Genomic DNA, 20,252 nt, shown 5'->3' on the forward strand with positions numbered 1-20,252 from the left:
TCTAACAGATTTATGTGGAGTCTGGACTCTGACAGAGAATGACGGCCGCGGTCGCCAACTCGTTGGCATGAGCTCCCCAACCCGTGAGGGATGCGTCCGTCATGATAGTTATCTCCGTCCATGGCTGCCAAAATGGAGCACCCTTCATCAGGTTGCCTTCGACGGCCCACCACAGAAGATCCTGTGCAACCAAGGGCGGAATCAGAACGGGATCCGACATCCTGCCGGAGAACTGCGACCACTGCATCTTGAGAGCCCACTGCAGAGATCTGATCTGCAGCCGGGCCTCTGGCACCAGGAAAATGCAGGATCCCATGAGGCTGAGCAACCTCAAGAACTCTAACGACGAGAGACTCTGGGCACGTTGAAATTTGTCCACCATCTGCAGAATGTGATGAGCCCTCACCCGGGGAGGCCAACACAACCCCAGGGATGTGTCGAGCACTGCTTCGATGTACTGGAGCCGCTGCGTAGGTGTCACATGGGACTTCTTTAAATTGAGGGAGAAGCCCAGCTTGTGAAGGAAGCGGCAGGTGACGGACAGATGATCCAGGACTTGCTCGGGAGAACGCGCCCTGATCAACCAATCGTCCAGGTAGGGGTAGACGCGAATCCCCCCCTTTCCTGAGATACGCTGCCACCACCATCATCAGCTTGGTGACGACCCTCGGGAGGATGTCAATCCGAATGGCCTGACCCGAAACTGAAAATGCGAGTCGCCAAACGCGAACCTCAGGTACTTCCTGTGCTTTGGGAGAATCGGCACATGAAAGTAAGCATACTTGAGGTCTAGAGACACCAACCAATCTTGTAGTTGAAGGGCCTGGAGTACTTGAGAAAGAGTTACCATCTTGAACTTGTCTTTCCGGAGGAGCTTGTTCAGTCCACGCAAGTCCATGATGGGTCTCAATCCCCAGTCTTTTTTTGGGGATCAAAAAATAAGGGGAATACCATCCCTTGTTCCTCTCCGCTACAGGCACCAGTTCTATGGCGCCGTTCTCCAGCAGGGATAGGATTACCTGCGCAAGGAGCGGATCCGGACGCTTCAAAGAGAGCTTCCCCGGTGGATTGTTGTGAGGCCTCTGCCGAAAGGGGAGACAGTAGCCGTTGGTTATGATCTCCAGAACCCACAGATCTGAAGTAATGGCACGCCGTTCTCCAAGATGCTGCGCCAGTCTGCCCCCAATTGGCGAACCATGGGACATGGCCTCATGATTGAGCGGACGCAGCTGTGGCAGTGCCTGATGGCAAAGAGGCAACTGCCTGAGCGGCTTTGGCACCTCGAGTACCTTGCTTTCCACCTTTGGTACTCCGACGGTGGCCCCTTTTACTGGCAGCTCCTCTCGATCTACCAAAGGAAGAGTAGTACCCTCCCCCTCCATTGCTGTCCCCTATGACAAAAAGGTGGAGGTTGACGAACTGCAGCGCCCAAAGACTGTCACGCTCACCTGATATCCCCGGGGGTGTCTGGAAGGCTACGAGATCTGGAACCCTAGATGCGTAGTTGCCCAGTGCCGACTAATTAATCTTAGTTGTTTGTAGGGTGAGCTATCCGTCCTGCGTTTCTTGTTTCTTATGCAGGGGCGTTTGACGTTTGTTGGCGAGCTGCCCGAGTTGCTTCACTGGTGCAGTACACCTTCCTTGGGCCCAGGCCTGCTGTGACCCCAAATCTGCGGGTAGGCAGGTAGGTTTGGTAATAAGTCTTTGTTCGGTTTATGGTGGGAATTCGTTAATGTGTCTCTCCTTTTCAGGTGCGAAGGTCTTGATGCTGGCGTGCCGGATGGAGAGGCACGTTTTCTAGGTAAGAGCAAGCGCAAAGCGCAGCGCCTTTATTGTCTTTTAAAGCTAACCTGCGTTTTCTTTTTCTTTTTCTTCTTCTTCTTCTTCTTCTTCTCCTCACAAGCCGCTGTGGTGCTGCGAGTGGATGAGAGCACGATGAAAAACAGGCCCCCGGAATCCGTTAAGGTAAGTACAGCGCTGTGCGGTTGTTTAATATTGAAAGCGAACCTGAATATGTCCCTTTTCCTTTTGTAGGGGAGGACTGGTCCAAGAAGACCCCCCCCCCCTCGCCTACGCTTTCTCCCCAGGTGAGGACTATGGCTCTCTTGGGCGTCCCCTCATGCCACCCGGGCCCAGGTGGTGGAGGGTTCACCCACTGGAGACATTGCCCGCACGTATTAATTGCCCACATGTATTAAAATTTAGCTAGGCCTAGAAACCATTTTGTCGGGTAAAGATGGTGTGAGCTCAGCGCACTGTAGCGCGGCCCCCACCCTTGGAGGGTTTCAGTCGTCCTTGTTGCCGCAGCACCCTGGCAGATCCGCTGCGAGCACGTTCCCACGAACAAGACGGACATGAGCTAGTGTAATACACTAACATTGTAACAGTTCACCTCCCGCAGTGTATCATCGCTCCCAGCATGACCCGGCCAGCAGGCCTAGGCAAATGAAAAGAACAGTAAACTGGTCGTTATACGACAGACAATCTTTGTATATTAATGTTGAGACTACTTGCAAAGGATGCTTTTCTTCCATAAAATCCCTTATATTACAAAGCCTGTAAGATGTATAATTACAAGAGATCATGCTCCCATGATATACGCGATGGTGAGCATATACTATTGCAGTTGGGTACTAATAATAACGGAACGCACCAGGAATCTGTTTGTTACGTGTATGACTGGAAAACTTACACCCCATGGGCTCGCGCCATAACTGAACTAATGCTGCTAGAGGACACAAGAAAACAAATGTAACCATACAAAGGGCCCATGTGAAGAACGCACGAGAAGGCACATGTCATGTGTGCATGTCTAGGCCCCACATGCGCCACCACCGTCACGGACAAGTGGCGGGTTACTTTCTATGTTCTCCACCAATCCTAACTCTACCTCACTTACTGCAAATATATATGCATATAACTAAATACTGTACTTGTTAAAACATAATGTATGAATAAGGTACTCAGACTGGGTATAATCAAGACACATCCAGCAAAGTTTAAATGCATGTTTTGTAATGTTTTGAATAAGTATTATAGAGTGTTCAAATGTTTGTGATGTCTTTACCTAAATCGGCTCAAATGTTTGTGATGTCTTTACCTAAATCGGCAACACACGAGGGAGATACCTTTGTGAAATACGTGCAAGGCCATTCCCCCTCCCACCCTACGAAGGCTGCCAAGGCATGAGAGCAGAGACCGCGCCGCGCTGCGTTACCTCCCCCAACCAGACTGGAGTCGCTTCAAAGATTTGTAACCCCCTCTGTAGCAGCCAAGGCCACCACCTGCCACATGCATTATTTACAGCACAGCAGTAAACCTCTGCCTGAACACACGCGCCCCCTCGTAAACCTCACAACCCACCGGACCATCTCAGACTTATGGCCCGTGCAATCAAGACACCCAACACTTTGACAACACACAGCGGAACATCCATAACAACTTCTAACAAGGCAGAAAGACATGCACCACCCGTCCCAGGCCCTGAAGCTTAGCCCCTCGACCTATGGCCCCGGTCAACAGGACACTGGTAACCATGCCCTGACGTATTACCTCCAGTCCCCTCACAAGGTGCATTCCTCCTGTGTTGCATTAACCTGTTGTATAACCTATTGAAAGATTTACTAAAGAAGATAATACCAAAAATGCCTGAATGACTGCGGTGTGCATGGCTTAGGGCTAATAAGTCAGGAAAAGACATTCATCTCTGCCACTGGCCGCGATGGCCCCACAACACCGCCTGGATGAACTCTGCCACCCTGCCAGGCCCAGCCCAGCCCAACCCACGAGGCTGCCCAGTGACGTCTTCCAGCCAAAGCCAACCACATCACAGCAGCACCTATAGTTAGTCGTCGCCACCCAATCCCCATGAACTTGTGCCCCCTATAGTATGTAGGTTCTTATGACGTTTTTTGTAAATATATACGCCTGTCTTTGCTATTGTCAGACAGAGCGCTCTCGGAGTTTGCAGAGTCCTTTGCATGCCCTATTCTGATTGATAAACTCCCATTTACGCTCACCCGCACTCTGTCTTGGCCTTATTCCCATTTTGGGAGAGTCCTTCATTGTCTCTCATTGCGGGGAGGATCGTGCAGTTTGGGGACGCTTGCCTTCACTTTGCAGATGTTGCTGTGGTGCTCCGGATGTAAGCGTGGCGTAGCGCGATGGAATTCAGGTAAGACTGATGGAATTCGATGTTTTGGAAGCACGCGTTCTAATATTGTTTTTCCCTTTCTCATTATTGCAGGTCGCAATGTTCGAACAGCAGCTGTGGTAGCCGGAAGTCCTTAAGCTAGTACTCACAGGTGAGTGATGTTTCTTCTCTCGGTTTTCACAGATTGCAGCCCAGATGAGATGCTGAGTGCTGGATGGTGTTTTCCCAGGTAAGACAGAATAATCTTTTTCTTGTAGGATTACAGGAAGATGCTGAAGACCAGGAGCTGGACACGGTGAGCATCACGCTGCTGGTTTCAGAATAACATGAAGCGTGTTCTGCAGTCAGGGTGTGGTTTATATAGCCCAAGGAAAGTAGTTCCTGGCCTGCCACACCCAAAACACTAGACCGCATGGCTTGGTTCTTAGAACTAGACTGTGTGGGTGCTTCCATGTTGGATTTAAAGGCCCATGTACATAAATGGGACCTAGTGTGAACAGCCCTTTCTTCCTACATATGAGCCTGGTGCCAAAGGCGCCAAGACTGGCTCCAGGAGCCCTTTTGCAGTGGTTTTAAGACTCTCAGGGTTCTGGTGGGAGCCTGCTTGTGGCACAACTTGTCCCCCTAACAGTGGTCATGACAAAGACTTTGCAGCAGCTTTGGAGGTCTGAAACCTCTCAAGGATCTCGTCAGACTTGCTGCCAAAAAGATGGACACCATCAAAGGGTATGTTGAGAAGCCGGGATTGCACATCCGGAGCAAACCCAGACTTCCACAACCAGGCAAACTTGGGTATCACGGTGCTCGCAGCCATGGACCGGCTGACACAGTCTGCCATGTCCAGACCCGACTGAACGGATTCACACATGGCCTCCTTGCAGTCTTGCATGAGGGCTAGAAAACCATCCCGTTCCTCCCCTCCCCTCCGGGAATATGCTCAGCCGGCAACGATACACAACGACACACAATCCCACAGAGTTTGAGGGAATCTTGTCAGGGCACAAAAGGAGTTGGCTGCCTTTAAAGCCATACCCCCAGAAGAAAATACCTTCTTTGCCCAACCATCAAAGCGCGTGTCATCCCTATCCGGAAGGATAGTAGGGTACGCAGCCTGCTTTGCTGGGGCCATAGCCGCCTGCACCACCAAACACTCCAGAGTAGGGTGCGTTGACAAGTAGTAGGGGTCACCACTGGCTGGGCGGTATTTTTTCGGAAGCAATTTATTCACTGCCTGGAGAGTCTCCACAGCAGTTCAAGCCGCCGCCACCCTACTTTGCAATGCCATATGAAATGGCAACAACTGGTCAGTGGGTGGACCTTGATCCAGGATGTCTGTCGGATCATCCTGAATAAAATCAGTAGATGGAGCAGACCACCCCAAATACTCAGTCACCCTCGACATGAGGCGGCTATACGAGGAGTCAGCATGTGTACCAGGCTAAGGCCTGCCAAACTCAACCTCCGGAGAGGTATCAATACCACTGGCGTCATGCAAGGATTGATGAAGGTCTTCCAGTTGGCTATGACCATACAACAGGTCATCAGGAACCTCAGGAGGCACAACCCCCTCCTCATCAGACCCTTCCTCCACCTCTGAAATATACTCCAAGGGCTGGAATAAATCCACCCTGGGAGGAGGAACAGAGTAGGGCTCACAAACAGGACTCACAGACTTGCTGAGAGCCTTTCTCGGAGCTTCAACAGCCCTCCGGGGCACCTCCAGTAAATTCTCCAAAAATGCGTCGAGGGCACCGATGGAATCGGCGTCGACTACTTCGACAACGGCTTCGAGGCCGGAGCCCCGAGCGTGTCCTTCGACAGCTGCAGCGCCGATGGCTTCAACGACCTCGAGTTCCTTGACGGACATGGCGCCAACGCCTTCTTAGAAGGCCTCACAGTCTCCGACGGTCTTGACGGCGTCGAGGACCGGGACCCGGACCTGGCAAGGCTAGGGCGATCACCCTTGTCCGATCGGGACCTTGACTGCTCCCGATGATCACGCCGACCGCCCGAGCCCGAAGGCGTGAAAGTGGTGGCTCTAGCTCGCTCCTTGCCAGCTTCTCTCGAAGGCGCGGATGGACCGGTGCCTTGCGATTAAAAAATCGCCATCATATGCTGGCGGAATGCATCCCATTTGGCCGGCGACGAGTGTTTTGGGGGACAAGTAACTTGCCATCTGGCGGAGTCCTCCGACGAGGACGGGGAAGGCGACCGGTGACGGTGATTCCGTGAATGCCTCGAAGAGGCAGAGGAATGGCGGGACCCACTCCAAGAACGAGACCCCCTGGATTTACGCCGACGCGGAGAGTCGTCCCTCGAATCTTCGGTCGAAAGACCGGTAGATTTGATTTACGGGTTTTAGAAACCCTACCTACTGACAACTTCTGCTCCCGCAAGGCCTTCGAAGTTAGGGACACTGGCAGTCATCGCAATCGTTGGTGCCGTTGCTTTCACCGAGGCACCAGAGGAAAACGTTGTAGGGTCCGTATTGGACATTTTGGAACCGCAGTCCTGACACTTTTTGAAGCCCGACTTTGGGGTAGAATAACACATCATGAATTTTCAAGTTAGAAGAATCGAGACGCACCGAGATTTCGAAGCAAACACATTCGCGGAAAAAACTAAAACTGAGGCTATGGGCGTCGTGCATGTTTAACATCCGGTGACGACCATCGAGGGAGGCCCTCAAGGGACAGCGTATCGACATCGACGCAGGGCGCCTAAAAAGTTTTCCGAAGCAGCACAGCTGTGGTAATTACTGTCAAAGATGTGGAATACATCGGAGGACACAATCCCTCCGAAAGATACAATTTCCCCGAATTAATCTCTGTGAACTCATTTACATTTTTGGCCCCGTTTCCTCCACACTTTCTGACCCTATCAGAGCCACCTCCAACATGTTTACCTTTTCCCCTTTACAAGGTCTCCTGCCCTGTGCTTCTCAACTTACTTCTGACATAATAAATCAATTACAGTTAATGGGAGACCTTTGTACTAGAAGCTCTGGCTAAACAAAAGGTTCATCAAATTTTCCATGGCCCGAATAGGAGATCCTTGGGAAATTTTAGAGAGAGTTTCCCCTCTACCAATTTCAGATCTGAACTTCTACAATAACTTAATGCATGCCTTGATAAATTTGAACATTATACCAATAACTAACTTATAGCTGATCCCACAAGATAACATTTTTGGGCTATAGATTCTGAAATTAAGGCTGCACAACTTAATTTGTTGTACATTAGATAACCGACTAGGACATGGGCCCGAGTCACAATGGGAAACTGACAGGTGAGAATTTTGATGAACACTTGGCTGAGGTCATGGTCTAAGGCGTTGGCCAACAACACATAGAGCCCCTTTCTTTTTACATAGAGCATATATTACCCCATGAAATTACATAAGTCTCAGCCAGGATTTGATAGGAGCTGTTGGTCCTGTAAGAATAATCCAGGTTCCTTCAAACATAAGTTTTGACTGTTCGTATAGACATGGGTTATGGCAGGATGCTTGGAAACACTTGCCAAATATTTTTTAAATTAATGTTACCCTGTCCTTCACAAATATTCTACTGGATAGCATTGTATTTAACACATAAGACAGTCTTATTTAATTTATTCTATATGATCTCTTTATTGCTATAGCCATTACATTACAGCAAATTCGAAACAATTTCAAAATATCACTGTGAAAGGCTGGAACAATATAGGACATGTACAGAGACAAGCAGTATATGACTAATCGTCTCAATTTATCAGCTAAACACGATTTCAAATAGTCTCACTTCACTAATTATCTAACCTTTCATAACATATCTACACATGCCACGTGTACATTTTGTGACAATGTATATCTTGCTAATTAAATCTATACCTCTTGTCGTGGTATGTTGCACCTGATCGCTCTTAATCTCACTTTTTCCTCCTCATAATGTATCATGCTGGTCTTTTGTCTGTTTTCCCCCCGTCAGTCCTTTATATATGTATTCACCAATGCAGCGAGTACTGCCGATATGTTAAATAAATATGTATGCCGGATGAGGATTATCAACTATCTTCTCCACGTTTCCCATGTCTCATGTACAAGCTGGTTAATAGTGTGTTCATTAGTTATGCTACTTCTACTGAAGAATCTCAGTTCTTTTATTATGTGAACATATCCTCTTACACTCTAAGGAGAGTTTGTGCCCTTAACTTTCTGTCTCGTGGTTTTGCGTGATATAACTGCCATTTGTATATCCTGTTTGTATATACTCTATCTATATAGATAAAAATGTAAATGTTTGTTCAAAATCTTATATCTCCGGAAGTTCACCGATTGCTTTGAAATTTTGACACAACGTTGCATTCGAATAGGCGCGTGTGCATATATATACCTACTATACATAGATGTCACACCTGTGACAGGTAAAAACATGCTTTTTCTGAAAAACAGCACCATCTGTTGGACGTAAAAGCAACACACGCCATTTTACAATTCCATTTCAATGCTCAAATACATGCCGAGGAAGCAGCAGAGCGACGTGCAGCCAGACTTTAGGATGCATGGTTGCGAGCACGGCGATCGCGTTCTGCAGCTTCAGATCTGCTTCGTTCTCAACAGTAAGAACGCAACAGGCTGAGAGTGGCTAAAAGATGTAAACGAGAAACAGCAGATTAGCACCAAACACGATTCCGTGCTCAGCAATCACGCAATTACAATTGCCTTGCATTCCGGTACAACCCAACTGATCGATTATTGTTTGAGCCGGCATGTCATCATCGGCTCCATGACTGAAGTGTGCCCTTATTGCAAGGCTCTGAAATTTAATGGATAAACGAAAGGAATGTGTTGCGCCGCCAGGAAAATTAAACCGCCTCAACTTGGAGAACCGCCAGAGCCATTAAAAACTACCCACAAGCACTATCAAATTAAACATTAGAAACGTGCACTCTTTTCTTTCTTTTCCATTTAACCAGACTGAGCCACAGCAACGCGTGGCCGGGGACAGCTAGTAATCTTAATAAAAATGTATTTAAGAAAAAGAAGAAAGCACCACCAAGAAGAAAAAACTAATGGTGGTACTAAAGCACCATATGTGTCTTAACCATGTAGTCCCTATATGTTATATACTATCAATGATACAAAGTTCATTGTGGTGCCAAGGTGCCATATATGAACCAAAACTAACTGGTGCTGAAGCACTATTTAAGACGTATTCTAAATTAGGTGTTAACCCCAATTAAGGTGTGACCAAAACTAATTTTGGTACTGAGTTTATGATAAATGGGCATGGTCGACGATGGACGACTAGACCAATAAGAATACCAGTGCCTGACCCTAAAATGAGTAAACTCAGGAACTACATATCAGCTTCCGACATATCAACCATCAGCTTTACCCAAAGCTTCACGTGGAATGCGAAATAGAGTGGGGGCTCAAACAAGGGCAATTGGCATGAATATCGGGTGTGGCACCAAGGGGTGTCTACCTGAACCAAACAATACACAATGAGACCCTGCAAACATGTAATTTGGGTCACTCAGTATGATCTTAAATTATATTTTATTATTAGCATCCAGTCTGTATATGGTAAATTAATCTCTTGGGTTTATAATCACTCACTCAGTATAAACATCAATAAATGAGTAAATCGCCCTCCACTGATTAAATCTCCCCTGAGAAATGGGAGTGATACAAAGAGATATGGTATCTGGCAATTTGCATAGTATTTTTGAAAAATAAGAACAATCACAATTTTATATATGTGAAATATGTCCGATAGAGATTTAAGCACAAAACCCTTTTGAGCATGCAATGCACCCTGGGCTCACTACTCATTTCATTTTTCATACTTCTCACCATCGTCTGCAAACTACAAGCCCTATGTGTAGTCAGACCGCATCAGCTTACTGATTTGAAGCATGGCCTAAAGCGCTTGAGTGGAGGACAAGTCTCATTTCCCTAAATGCTTCACATTGGTCATCAATCACTCAATGCCCCTAGTTTTCAAAGTGTCTCCAGCAGCGCGCTTTTAGACCAATGACGCATGTACAGAAGAAATCACATGTGCTAGCTATGGGTAACCGAGAGATGCCCGGCAGCTCCCCAAGTTGGAAGCATCTTTTTGGAGACTGCTGGCGCTAGCCCGACCCCCTTAAAGACCTGCTGCTACCCATGTATAGCATTAATTTTGACTTGCATATATGGGGTGTGGAGGGGGGGGGTGATAAAGCGGCACCAATAGGAGACAAAAAAATGAAGAGGATCCTTCCAAACCTTGCCATGTATGCCTGGGTCTGCTGCCACAAAGCATACCACTACCCTAAAGCCTGAAGAGGCGGCTTTGCACCGGTAATCAGATTTGCAAGGTAATAATAGCCACTTGAATTATCCGCCTTCATATTGCTTTCCACTGGCATGCTCTTAGCAGGCCCAGAAAACGCCATCATTGAGGTGTAAACTGTGGTGCTGTAACAATATAGACAATTGGAGATCACAGTAACTAGAGGTAAGGGGGCCAAAGAGAACCATGATGGCTAGGAGTAGGCATCCGAGGGGTTAGGGAGTACCCAAAGAAATATAACGAAATCAATATTTTGCATAGCGTGTCTCTTACAATCAGGAAACTTTCTACACACTACTGCGACACAGTTTTCAGGTCAAATTCTTAATTTAGCTACAAATACAGTACATAACAGGTTTGGTGAAATACATTTTCAAATTGTGTAATTTAAAATGTAGCTTAATTATATACAATGCAATCAGCAGAATATTTATTTACACTTCCGAGTCGGCAGTTGTCTTCGTATCAGCACAAAAGCTTTTGCAGTGAGGAAATCCAGTGCTTTCGCAAGGGCAGACAAAGTATACCCTAGCAGAATTCCAGTACTGTAAGACAGTGAATGTGACCATTACGCCTAGTGGGACTAAGCTTCTGGCTGGGAGCGCTCAGATCCTACACATTTATATGCAATTTGTAATTGTGCATCATGGTCCCTATCATTTCAGAGGCCTGATATTGTCTCTGTGCTACTAAGGTCAGAAGTCAGGGTCTTTTTGTGAATTCACCGACCACATGAAATAGTTTTTAAAACCTGGCCACAACGTGAAGCAATTTGTTTTGCTGTGCGGAATACTCAAATAACGTCAATAAAGACAAGTATGCTATAGATCCATAACCAATACTCCCATACACCCAAGATGGATGCTTAACAGCAGAGGCTCTAGTCAAAAACACTACAATTGTAAATGTATGTTGAGATAAAGAACATTTTCAACAAACAATACCTGAGTGCTGCCATGACCGAAGGGAGCACTAGATAAATTGGTGGTGACATTGTGTAGAATGATTTCACCACTTGTTGAGCCAGAGGCGATGTAGCAATCGTTTCCGTTAAATCGTACACACGTGACTTCATCCTTGTGATCCTAGAAAAAGAATGGTACATTCAGATGCAAATAAGTAGTGTACAACTCCTTGCCCAAAGTTTGTAAAATGTAACCACCAAGCATTGCTAAATAAGCTGCTAGGTCTGTCATCTGTATTTTGAGGCAGAGAAGTTAAACGTTTTACCTTAACTGATCGATGAAGTCTTCGAGATTTTAATTCCCAGATATTCACAGTATTATTAAGTCCTCCACTCACAAGATATTGGAAGTTGGAATTCAAATGTAAGCAGGTCTGTTTTTCCTAAGTGAAAAAAACAAAACTCATTCAACATAATTCACAGTGATCAGCTATATCCACAATTTGGAAGATACATTATATTTGCTTTCATTAGGTTCACATTAAAAATACGTGATTTCATATACTGTTTGTAGTCGACAAACACATTGGTACAATCCTGCCAAAGTTACCATCCCGGTAGTAATACCACGGAGAGCATGGCCCTACACAAACGGGAGCTGCTGCATTTTAAAGAACAACTGCCTATTACAATCTAGTCACACATTTCTCTCTGGTTGGTTTTACCATGTAACTCTAGCATTCCATTTGCAAAGAATTTATTATTTATCTATCAACTAGCCATACTAGGCTCACATCCAGGTTTGTCATATGTCATATTTGGCATATTATGCATCCTTCCTTACGCTCAATGGACGCGTATTTTTTTTCTTACGCAGTGGTCTGCTTTCTGTTCCGATACAGTTGTCAAGGTCCTGCATGGGACATTTCCAGAACAAAGTTTTTGAGTTATCAATTTTGTGAAATAGTTGGTCTTACATTCTCATATTACAATCAGCATAAAATGATCTACTCAAAATGTTGCAGTATGCCCTTGGAACCAAAAACGTTATAAAATAACAGTTATAATAGACTATTAAGAATCGTCCAGTTCTATTCTTTGGGCTGTGTAACTAGCCACAAACATCTCTGGTAAGGAAATCCACTGACAAGTTTGATTGCAGGACAAACTGGCCAAATTATGCAAGTACAAAATGTCCACTCGGGTATTGGTAACCTTCCATTCCCTCCTCGAGGGAAGAGATCAATAAACAAGCGATTAGGGGAAATTGAGAGGGACTTCAAGAGCAACACACTAATCAACTCTGAAATAAAAATAAAGGCATTTTTAAAAAGGGGCAAGGATTGTAGCAATACAAGGATCTGGCGTATAAGACTGTCGAGAGTCAATGTGTAAGAGAAGTTGTCCTTAAACCGGAGCAGTCAGTTGTCAGACTTCATGGAAAAGAGGCTGCTGGAGAGTCTCACTCACCATTGCCCACTGAATCCAACAAACGGCTGCTCGGGAGAAGAGAGGATTCAGCATTCCCATTTGACTTGATAAATCCAAGAGGTTTGAGATGCCTTTGACTCTAGTCAAAGCCAAGAGGCTATCCAGTCTCTCAGAAAGTCTACCTTCATTATTGTTAAACATTGAGGCTAGAGAGTACCCTCGAAAACAGTTTACTCTTCAGGGATTGAAGACTGAGATAATGTCCTTCTTGGGCTGAAACACCTTATACGGAGGTGGATTAGAAATATCTTGGGTGGATCTTCGTTAAGATGGATTTCTTGAATCTGGCCTGGTTTACAGATTTTAGAAGGGCATCCTAGCACTAGTGAACAGGGGAACTATGAGAGGATAGCCATAACTAAATCAAGGTAGAAATGGAGAGTAGTCAAGGCTATTCTCAGGAGAGAATGAGTGGGGGTCAGGGGTCCACAATGAGTCCACACAGTGACGCACACAATAATTCACTTTAGACAGGAATGTATAAAAATACAGTATTTATTCTGGCTTTAAACACACACATTACACAAGCATTGGCAATTCCAACAGATGTGGCTTTTTGGTATTTTCTTAAATTGTTTAAATATGATAAAAAATATGTTCCCAAGGAAGGCCACGCTCAGTGCTTGTCAAATGCCATTATGTTAATCAGAAATTGAAGGTTCCCCAAAAAGCAAGAGCAAAGGAGGCAATCGTCTATGAAGGATCTGCGGTGCAAATATATCAGGACTGGTCAGCCCCGACTTGGATGAAACGGAAGGAATGCACCCTTTGACGCAATGGCTTAGAGATAATGATGTGCGTTATAGGTGGGCATATCCCTTTTCGCGTAACTTCGAGTATGGTAAGGAACATTACTGCATCACCACTTTGGCTGAGGCAGAGTGCGCTTTGGAACATTTGAAGGACGAGACTACGGCTGCTGACCATACTAGGATATTGAAGGGCCCATCCTCATCGGTTGGCACTTCACAGCCTCAACCACAGAGAGGAAGGGGAAAGGGTTGCAGGAAATTTCAAAAGCTGAACACGCCTCGAGGGCTACATATTATTGATGTTGAAGTCTTTATTTAATTTATTACATTTATTGTACGCCCAAACCCTGGCATCACGGCGTAAGTTACAGAGATCTTACTAATCTGGTTACAGTAGGAGGAAGAAATGAGCAAGTGCATACATACATAGGAAATTCGATACATATAAATTGCAGTAGTTAGGGTGTGAGGAGGAATGGCAGGTAGGTGCGTCTAGTCCTAACCATCTGTTATGGCAGATAATGCTGTTTATTATTTACTGAACAACCAGGTCTTTAGAAGTTTCTTGAATTTTTGGTGTGAATGCTAGATTCTGATGAGCATAGGGAAGGCATTCGAAATGTTGGGTGCCAGTATTGGGAAGTGCGTTTGAATCTAGGAACAAACAGCCGGGTGCAGTAATTGGATCTGAGAGTTCTGGTGGCGATATTGATGGTGATGACATTATTCAGATAGCTAGGTGCAGTCTTAGAAAGACATTTGTGTGTCATACACAGGGTTTTAAAGATAATTCTAGCTTTCACCAGTTAGCCCTTCTGGTGTTGGATATGTAATCTGACTTTTTTATTCCTAGTGCTACTCGTAGAGCTTTGTTTTGTAGTAGTTGCATTTTGGCTATATTGGTGTTGGAGGAGCCTTATAGTAGTACATTGCAGTAGTCTAATTTAGACAAAATGAGTGCACGTGCAAGTTTGATGCAATTCTGTGGAGTTAGAAAGTGACGGCTTAATGACATGAGCCGAGATGTGTAGGCGGTGCTAGAAGAGAGGGCATCTATTTTGTCATTGCTAAGTTGGTGTCTAGTAGGACTCCTAGCGTTTTTGCCCGTTTGAGGATGGCAATTTGAGTTCCTTCGATCGTTAGGGAGGTGTAGCGATTTAATTTTTGCAGGGGACCCTAGGAGGATCTCTGTTTTGTCATCACTGAAACAAACTGTAGTCATCCAATTTTGTATTATGGTGTAAATCTGGTTTACAGTGATTGCGTATTGCTCATGATTCCCAGTGATGGGGGATGAGAATCTTGGTGTCATCAGCGAAATTTGTGTAGATGACACCCATAGCATCAAGGCGGAGAATATGAGTTTTGCATAAGCGTTGTAAAACGTAGGTGACAGGCATGACCCTTGTGGTACCCAAATGGGGACTGGTATGGGGTCGGCTGCTTCCTTGCCTAATGCCCCCATAGAGGTTCGTTCTGAGAGGAACGATTTAACCCATAGTGTGGCTTCTTGCGAGAAGTGGAAGCTGTCTGCCAAGATATTACATAGTTTGTCATGGTCAATCAGGTCAAACGCGGCCGATAGGTCTAATAGTAGAAGGATGCATAGTTTGCCTGAGTCCCTCATGGTGTCCATCTGGAGTTTTAAGTCCAGTGGAGCAGTTTCAGTGCTGTGACTAGGACGGAAGCCAGATAGTCAGGCTCACAGCAGGTGGTTCTGTTCATGGTGGTCTTGGATTTGTGTTTAGGCAATTTTTTTGATTATTTTTAGCAGGAAGGGTACGGTAGATATGGCGCGGTAGTTGGTCAGTAATGCAGGGTCCAGTGAGGGTTTTCTGAGATGGGGAGTGACCCAAGCTTCTTTGATGCTGGCTGGAACAGTATTGTATTGAAATGAAGCGTTTACAAAGTTGGTGATAATGAAGCTAATGCTGGAGCGCAGGTTTTAATTAGTTTTGCGGGGAACCAGTCTCCTTTGCAGTTTGAGGGTTTGAGTTTAGCTTCAGTACTAGATCTTGGCTGACTGGAGTAAATTTGAATTGCGTTATTGGGGCTCTGTATTCTAAATTTACAGGTGGGAGGACTGCAGCTTTATGAGCGAGTGCTTCACGTTTGGCTGTGATTTTGTCTTGGAGTTTGTCTATTTTAGCAACAAGAGCGTTCCGAATAGTGGTACACCATATTTTGCTGTTGGTGATACAGGTGGGGGAGACTGGGTTTTCCAACCGTCTAATGGTAAATAATTCTTTGGAATTTGAGGCTGTGTTGTTAATGCATGTATTAAATGCATTTGCTTTATGAGCTATGATGGTGGATTTGTAATGTTTTATGGCTTCAAGAACAGATTTGGCTGAGCTTTTCGTAGGGGATTTTTGTGGATATGTTCTAGGGATCTTTTGTTGTGTCTAAGCGCTACTAGATCCTCATCGAACCAGAAGTTGGAGCGTTTAGCTGCCTGTGGAGTTTTGGTGGCGAGTGGGGCTACCGTATCGATATTTTTGAGGCAAAAGTGATGGGTGTTGGCAAGGTGGTGGGGAGTATACAGGTAAACCCCCTTTATTTGGGGTTTACCTGGTGGCCCTTGAGGTGGGGGTTGGGCTTTGTGTGCTGGTTACGATGGAGCGATGAGGGCTTTGAGCCTTCCTACATAAGGTGTGTTTAGGTTGTTACAACTTTTGTATGTCACTTTCTTCGGCTGAGTCCAGCAGGGGTTTTGCTTTATTTTATGCTTTGGCACTGTCTTTTGAGGGTGGAGGGTTCCCGTTTTTGTGGCTCTAGTTTCATAGGGCTGTCTCCATTATGGGAGGGGCATGGTGTTTTTGGTGAATAAGGGAGGCGGCTTTTTGGGTGGGGGAGGATCGAAGGGGAAACCGGCAGAAAAAGATTCTGCCCTCTGGGACAATTTTTTTTTCAATTGTTTGTGGATAATGCTGTTGCAGCTGTGTGTGAATTCAGAATGCTCTGTCATGACGATAGCTTGCATTGTTGTTCTTGCAGTTGTTTTCATTTCTGATTGTTTATGACAAGTGAGGTATTGTTGAGGGTGGGTCTCCGATCGTCAAGCGATTAAACTCCCTGCAAAAAAGGTCAATGCTGGGGAGGGAGTTTTAACAGTCAGCTGTTGATATTTTGTTTGTGCAGGAAACAAAATATAAGAACAATTAAGGGTTCACCATTCGAGGGAATGGGATTGGGAAAGTTCTTTGGGCGACTGGCCCGAAACGCAAGGCTGGTGTGGGGTTATGGATTAAAAAATATATATATTGCAAACCAAGGAGGGACCTGGGGGTGAGCTTTGGGCAATTAGGGGGAAGCTAAATGCAATGGAGGTGACTCTTTGTGTTCTGTATGTGCACAACCAACAGCAGATTTCTTTTTGTGAAGATTTGTTCCCATTGTTGGAGGGATGGAGTAAGGGGATTACGATATGTGGAGGGAACTTTAATGCTTTAGTGGACCCTTTGAAAGATTGTTTTTCTTTGATGGAGGAAGCTATGCAACGGATACAAGGAAATGGGAGGTCTCTAGGAGATCTTTTCGTTTTGGTCGCTACACCCAGACCTCAGGGTGCACACTTTCTATTTAGCCCAACACAAGACCTATACGATTTTGGATTATGCGCTTTTGGATTTGTTAATGACTCCAATCAAGCAATCCCACTAAGTCAGTGCCTTGTCTGGGATTGCTCAACGGAAGCCCTTATTTATATATTTTTATGACAAGTTATACTCTGGATGATAAACCCTTATATAACGCCCCTCTCCTAGAATCCCCCTGACCCCACTGAGCCAAGAAGTAGGTTTGTTTTGCAAATTAAAAGATTTATTGAAAATTTTAACATATATATCTCACACTTTTATAATAAATTATTATTTGATATCACACTTAAGAATATGATGTTGATCAACAATGGATAATCTTACACTAGCACACTTATTTTATTACTTAGGAGTTGGTATGGAAAGAACAAGGTAGCTGGGAATTCTTTATGGTTTCAGGGAGATGCAAAGATGAATAAAAGGCAGTACAGAAATAAACTTGATATGATTTCAGCAAAAGATAATAAGATTACTTTTTCTCTGACAATTCACTCTCGCCCCTACGCAATGTAAGGAGATGGAAGTAACACACAGTCTTCAGGAATACAATCACAGTACAATACGAATTCAGTTCCCCCCTAGCAAGCTTAGGTCACAGGGATGATTTTAAACACAGGCAAAGTACTTTAAATGTGGTATGCAAAGAAGGGAAAAATATGCTAAAAATGATTTTAATTCCCTATAAGAGATTCAGGGTGGGTGATAGCTACTTTAAATTAGTTCAGGATCACTTTAGCAATGCTCTATGAATGATTGTCAGGTTGCAAAAGGAAAGCAAGAAGCTGCTATTTTGACAAGTGAAGAAATTTGAGCCAAATCGCACCACTTTTTCCGAGTGCGTCGAGCGTGATTACGGAAAATATATAATGAATATATTAATTTGTTAGGAAGCTGGGAATCGTAGCTCCCAAATGAAAGTTAAATCTCGTTCCTAGCACAAACGGTTCAAGAGATACAGGCGATTTCGTGAAGGTAGTTTTTTCAGAAATGAAATAATGATTCAAAATGGCAAAATGACACTTTACAGGTTTAAAATCGGAGAAGGGACACACGATTCCTATGATGCAGTTCTGGACAGGTTCAAATGTTTTGAATCAGATTATTTTAAGCTAAGAGATGGGTTTTGCACAGTTCTGGCTGAGTACTCACACTATGAATTGGAAATAGGCCGTCAGGGTCTGGTCAGCAGGTTGGACTGGACTCCGGGTGGGTGGTTCTGAAGTCACAGCTCTCTGGTTCAGCTCTGCTCTGCACTTCACTGCGGTCTGGTCTGTGGTTCTCTGGTTCTGGTCTCTCTGGTTTTGGTCTGGTCTGGTCTCTCTGGATACAGCACTGCTTTCTGGGTACTGGTTCTCTTCTGGATTCTGGAGTTCTCAGTCAGCGTGCTGCGCAGGAATTCAGTTGAAGGTTGGAAAATGAATGTCCCTGTCTGGTTTCCAGTGGCTCTTTTTATGTCTTTTGAAAATGGGTGTGGATGCTAACTTTCTTTGCCCAACCCACTCACGATTTGATAGGTCAAGGATTTCTCTTTGCCCTGATTTGAGAAGGGAGCAGTGAGTCATCAGGTGTCATCTTTATGGCATACAGAAAGAACACTCCCCTTTACCTTAGAAAATCATTTTCATAACTAAACACATTTCCCAGATACACAAGTGGTTGACATTACATAGACATATCATATCACATACGGTAGTTTCTGTTCCAACTCGGATGTTTCTAAGAGCTTGGATTAAGAAAGGACAACATTTTGTGCTTTTTGGTTGGTTTACCAATATTGGATTTCTACCAAAAATGACACAGATGTACACCGCCTCTCCACATATTCCAGTAAATTTTCATTTTTCTAGCGTGAACACCGTGTTTGCAATCTCCATAGTTCATGGGGTTTTGCCTCAGAACATTCTAACACCTCTTAAAATGTGCACAGAAAAATCACAAGAATGATATTAATTATATAATTTTGACAAGTCCGTACTATGAATTATCCATCTTTTTTAAAATTATGCTCTGGCCCAGAGGGGTGTGGTTTCCCAAAGCACATGGTGGAATTTCTGGTTTGTCCACTTCCTCCAACTCAAGTTGCTCACAGAGGCACTGCCCCTCCCAGTTTCTCTCAAGAGGAAGCCATTTACGACCCCCCCCCTAATTTAACATTTGCCTGAGCCAAGGAAGGCTCATTGTTCAGTTTCCTGCAGTCCCCAGCTGCTCCTCCCCTAATCCAATCAGGGAGGTGTCATCTCCTTTTGGTGGGGGCAGCAGAATGCAGCCAGGCCTGGGAAGAGTGGCTGAGCAAGTTTCAACTCCTGTCGGGGGTAGTTGCCAGGCAGAATTCAATCTCTCTAAGCCAGGCTTCAGCTAAATGTCACTTTTGTTCACAGTTTTTCTTCATCCAAATCAAACTTACAATGTTTACACATGCAGCTAGAATGCTGATTCTAAGTTCAAAACTATGACATTTAACAGTTGCAAACTATGTGACACTCAACAGTAGGTCACTCATTTATTTGAAACATCTCGATTTTAGTGGCTTTAAGTCCAATTTCACTTCAGCTGCTGACATCCACAGCTCAGCCAGTTTCATTATGAACATTATTTTGGGCTCTTTCTCTTTCCAGATTTTGTATGCACACAAGTCTACCCTCTGCCAAATGTCTGCTGGTGTTCATTGGGATTTTTGAATATCTTGCAATGTTTAAAATAGGCATTTGTAGCTTGCATTTCAGAGAAACAAAGGTGATTTCAAAGCGCTTGCTGAGCTAACCGGCACTGCTGTTTTTCCTTTGGCACACATTTCACCCATGGCACTCCCGGTCCATCATGCTTGCACTGGTGGGTGGCAGGTTAGGCGATCATTTTGGTGTGCGCAAAAACTGTGCGGTTTTCCTGGATCCTGGCGCAAATCTGGGCTTTTCCGCCATCTTGGATTTCCTAAGCCCACAGCACCAAATGTTGCAGCATAATAACTCGAACATGGGTCAAAACCCCTGACAAGCCCCCTCGCCCGACTGGGCTTTGATTTCGAGTCGAGGGG

General features: G+C 45.0%; 1 protein-coding gene across 1 annotated transcript in view; it reads right to left on the reverse strand.

The window, feature by feature from the left end:
- NEDD1 (NEDD1 gamma-tubulin ring complex targeting factor) overlaps positions 1 to 20,252 on the reverse strand; it is a 551,712-nt gene that overhangs the window by 458,361 nt on the left and 73,099 nt on the right. Inside the window, exons 4-5 of the mRNA XM_069629423.1 lie at positions 11,706 to 11,822; positions 11,420 to 11,560 (exon numbers count right to left, since the gene is read on the reverse strand). Coding sequence (XP_069485524.1) covers positions 11,420 to 11,560; positions 11,706 to 11,822 — 258 coding nt within the window. The remainder of the gene's footprint in view (positions 1 to 11,419; positions 11,561 to 11,705; positions 11,823 to 20,252) is intronic.

Source organism: Ambystoma mexicanum, chromosome 12 (genome assembly GCF_040938575.1).
Source record: "Ambystoma mexicanum isolate Mex_15411 chromosome 12, UKY_AmexF1_1, whole genome shotgun sequence".
NCBI lineage: Eukaryota > Metazoa > Chordata > Amphibia > Caudata > Ambystomatidae > Ambystoma > Ambystoma mexicanum.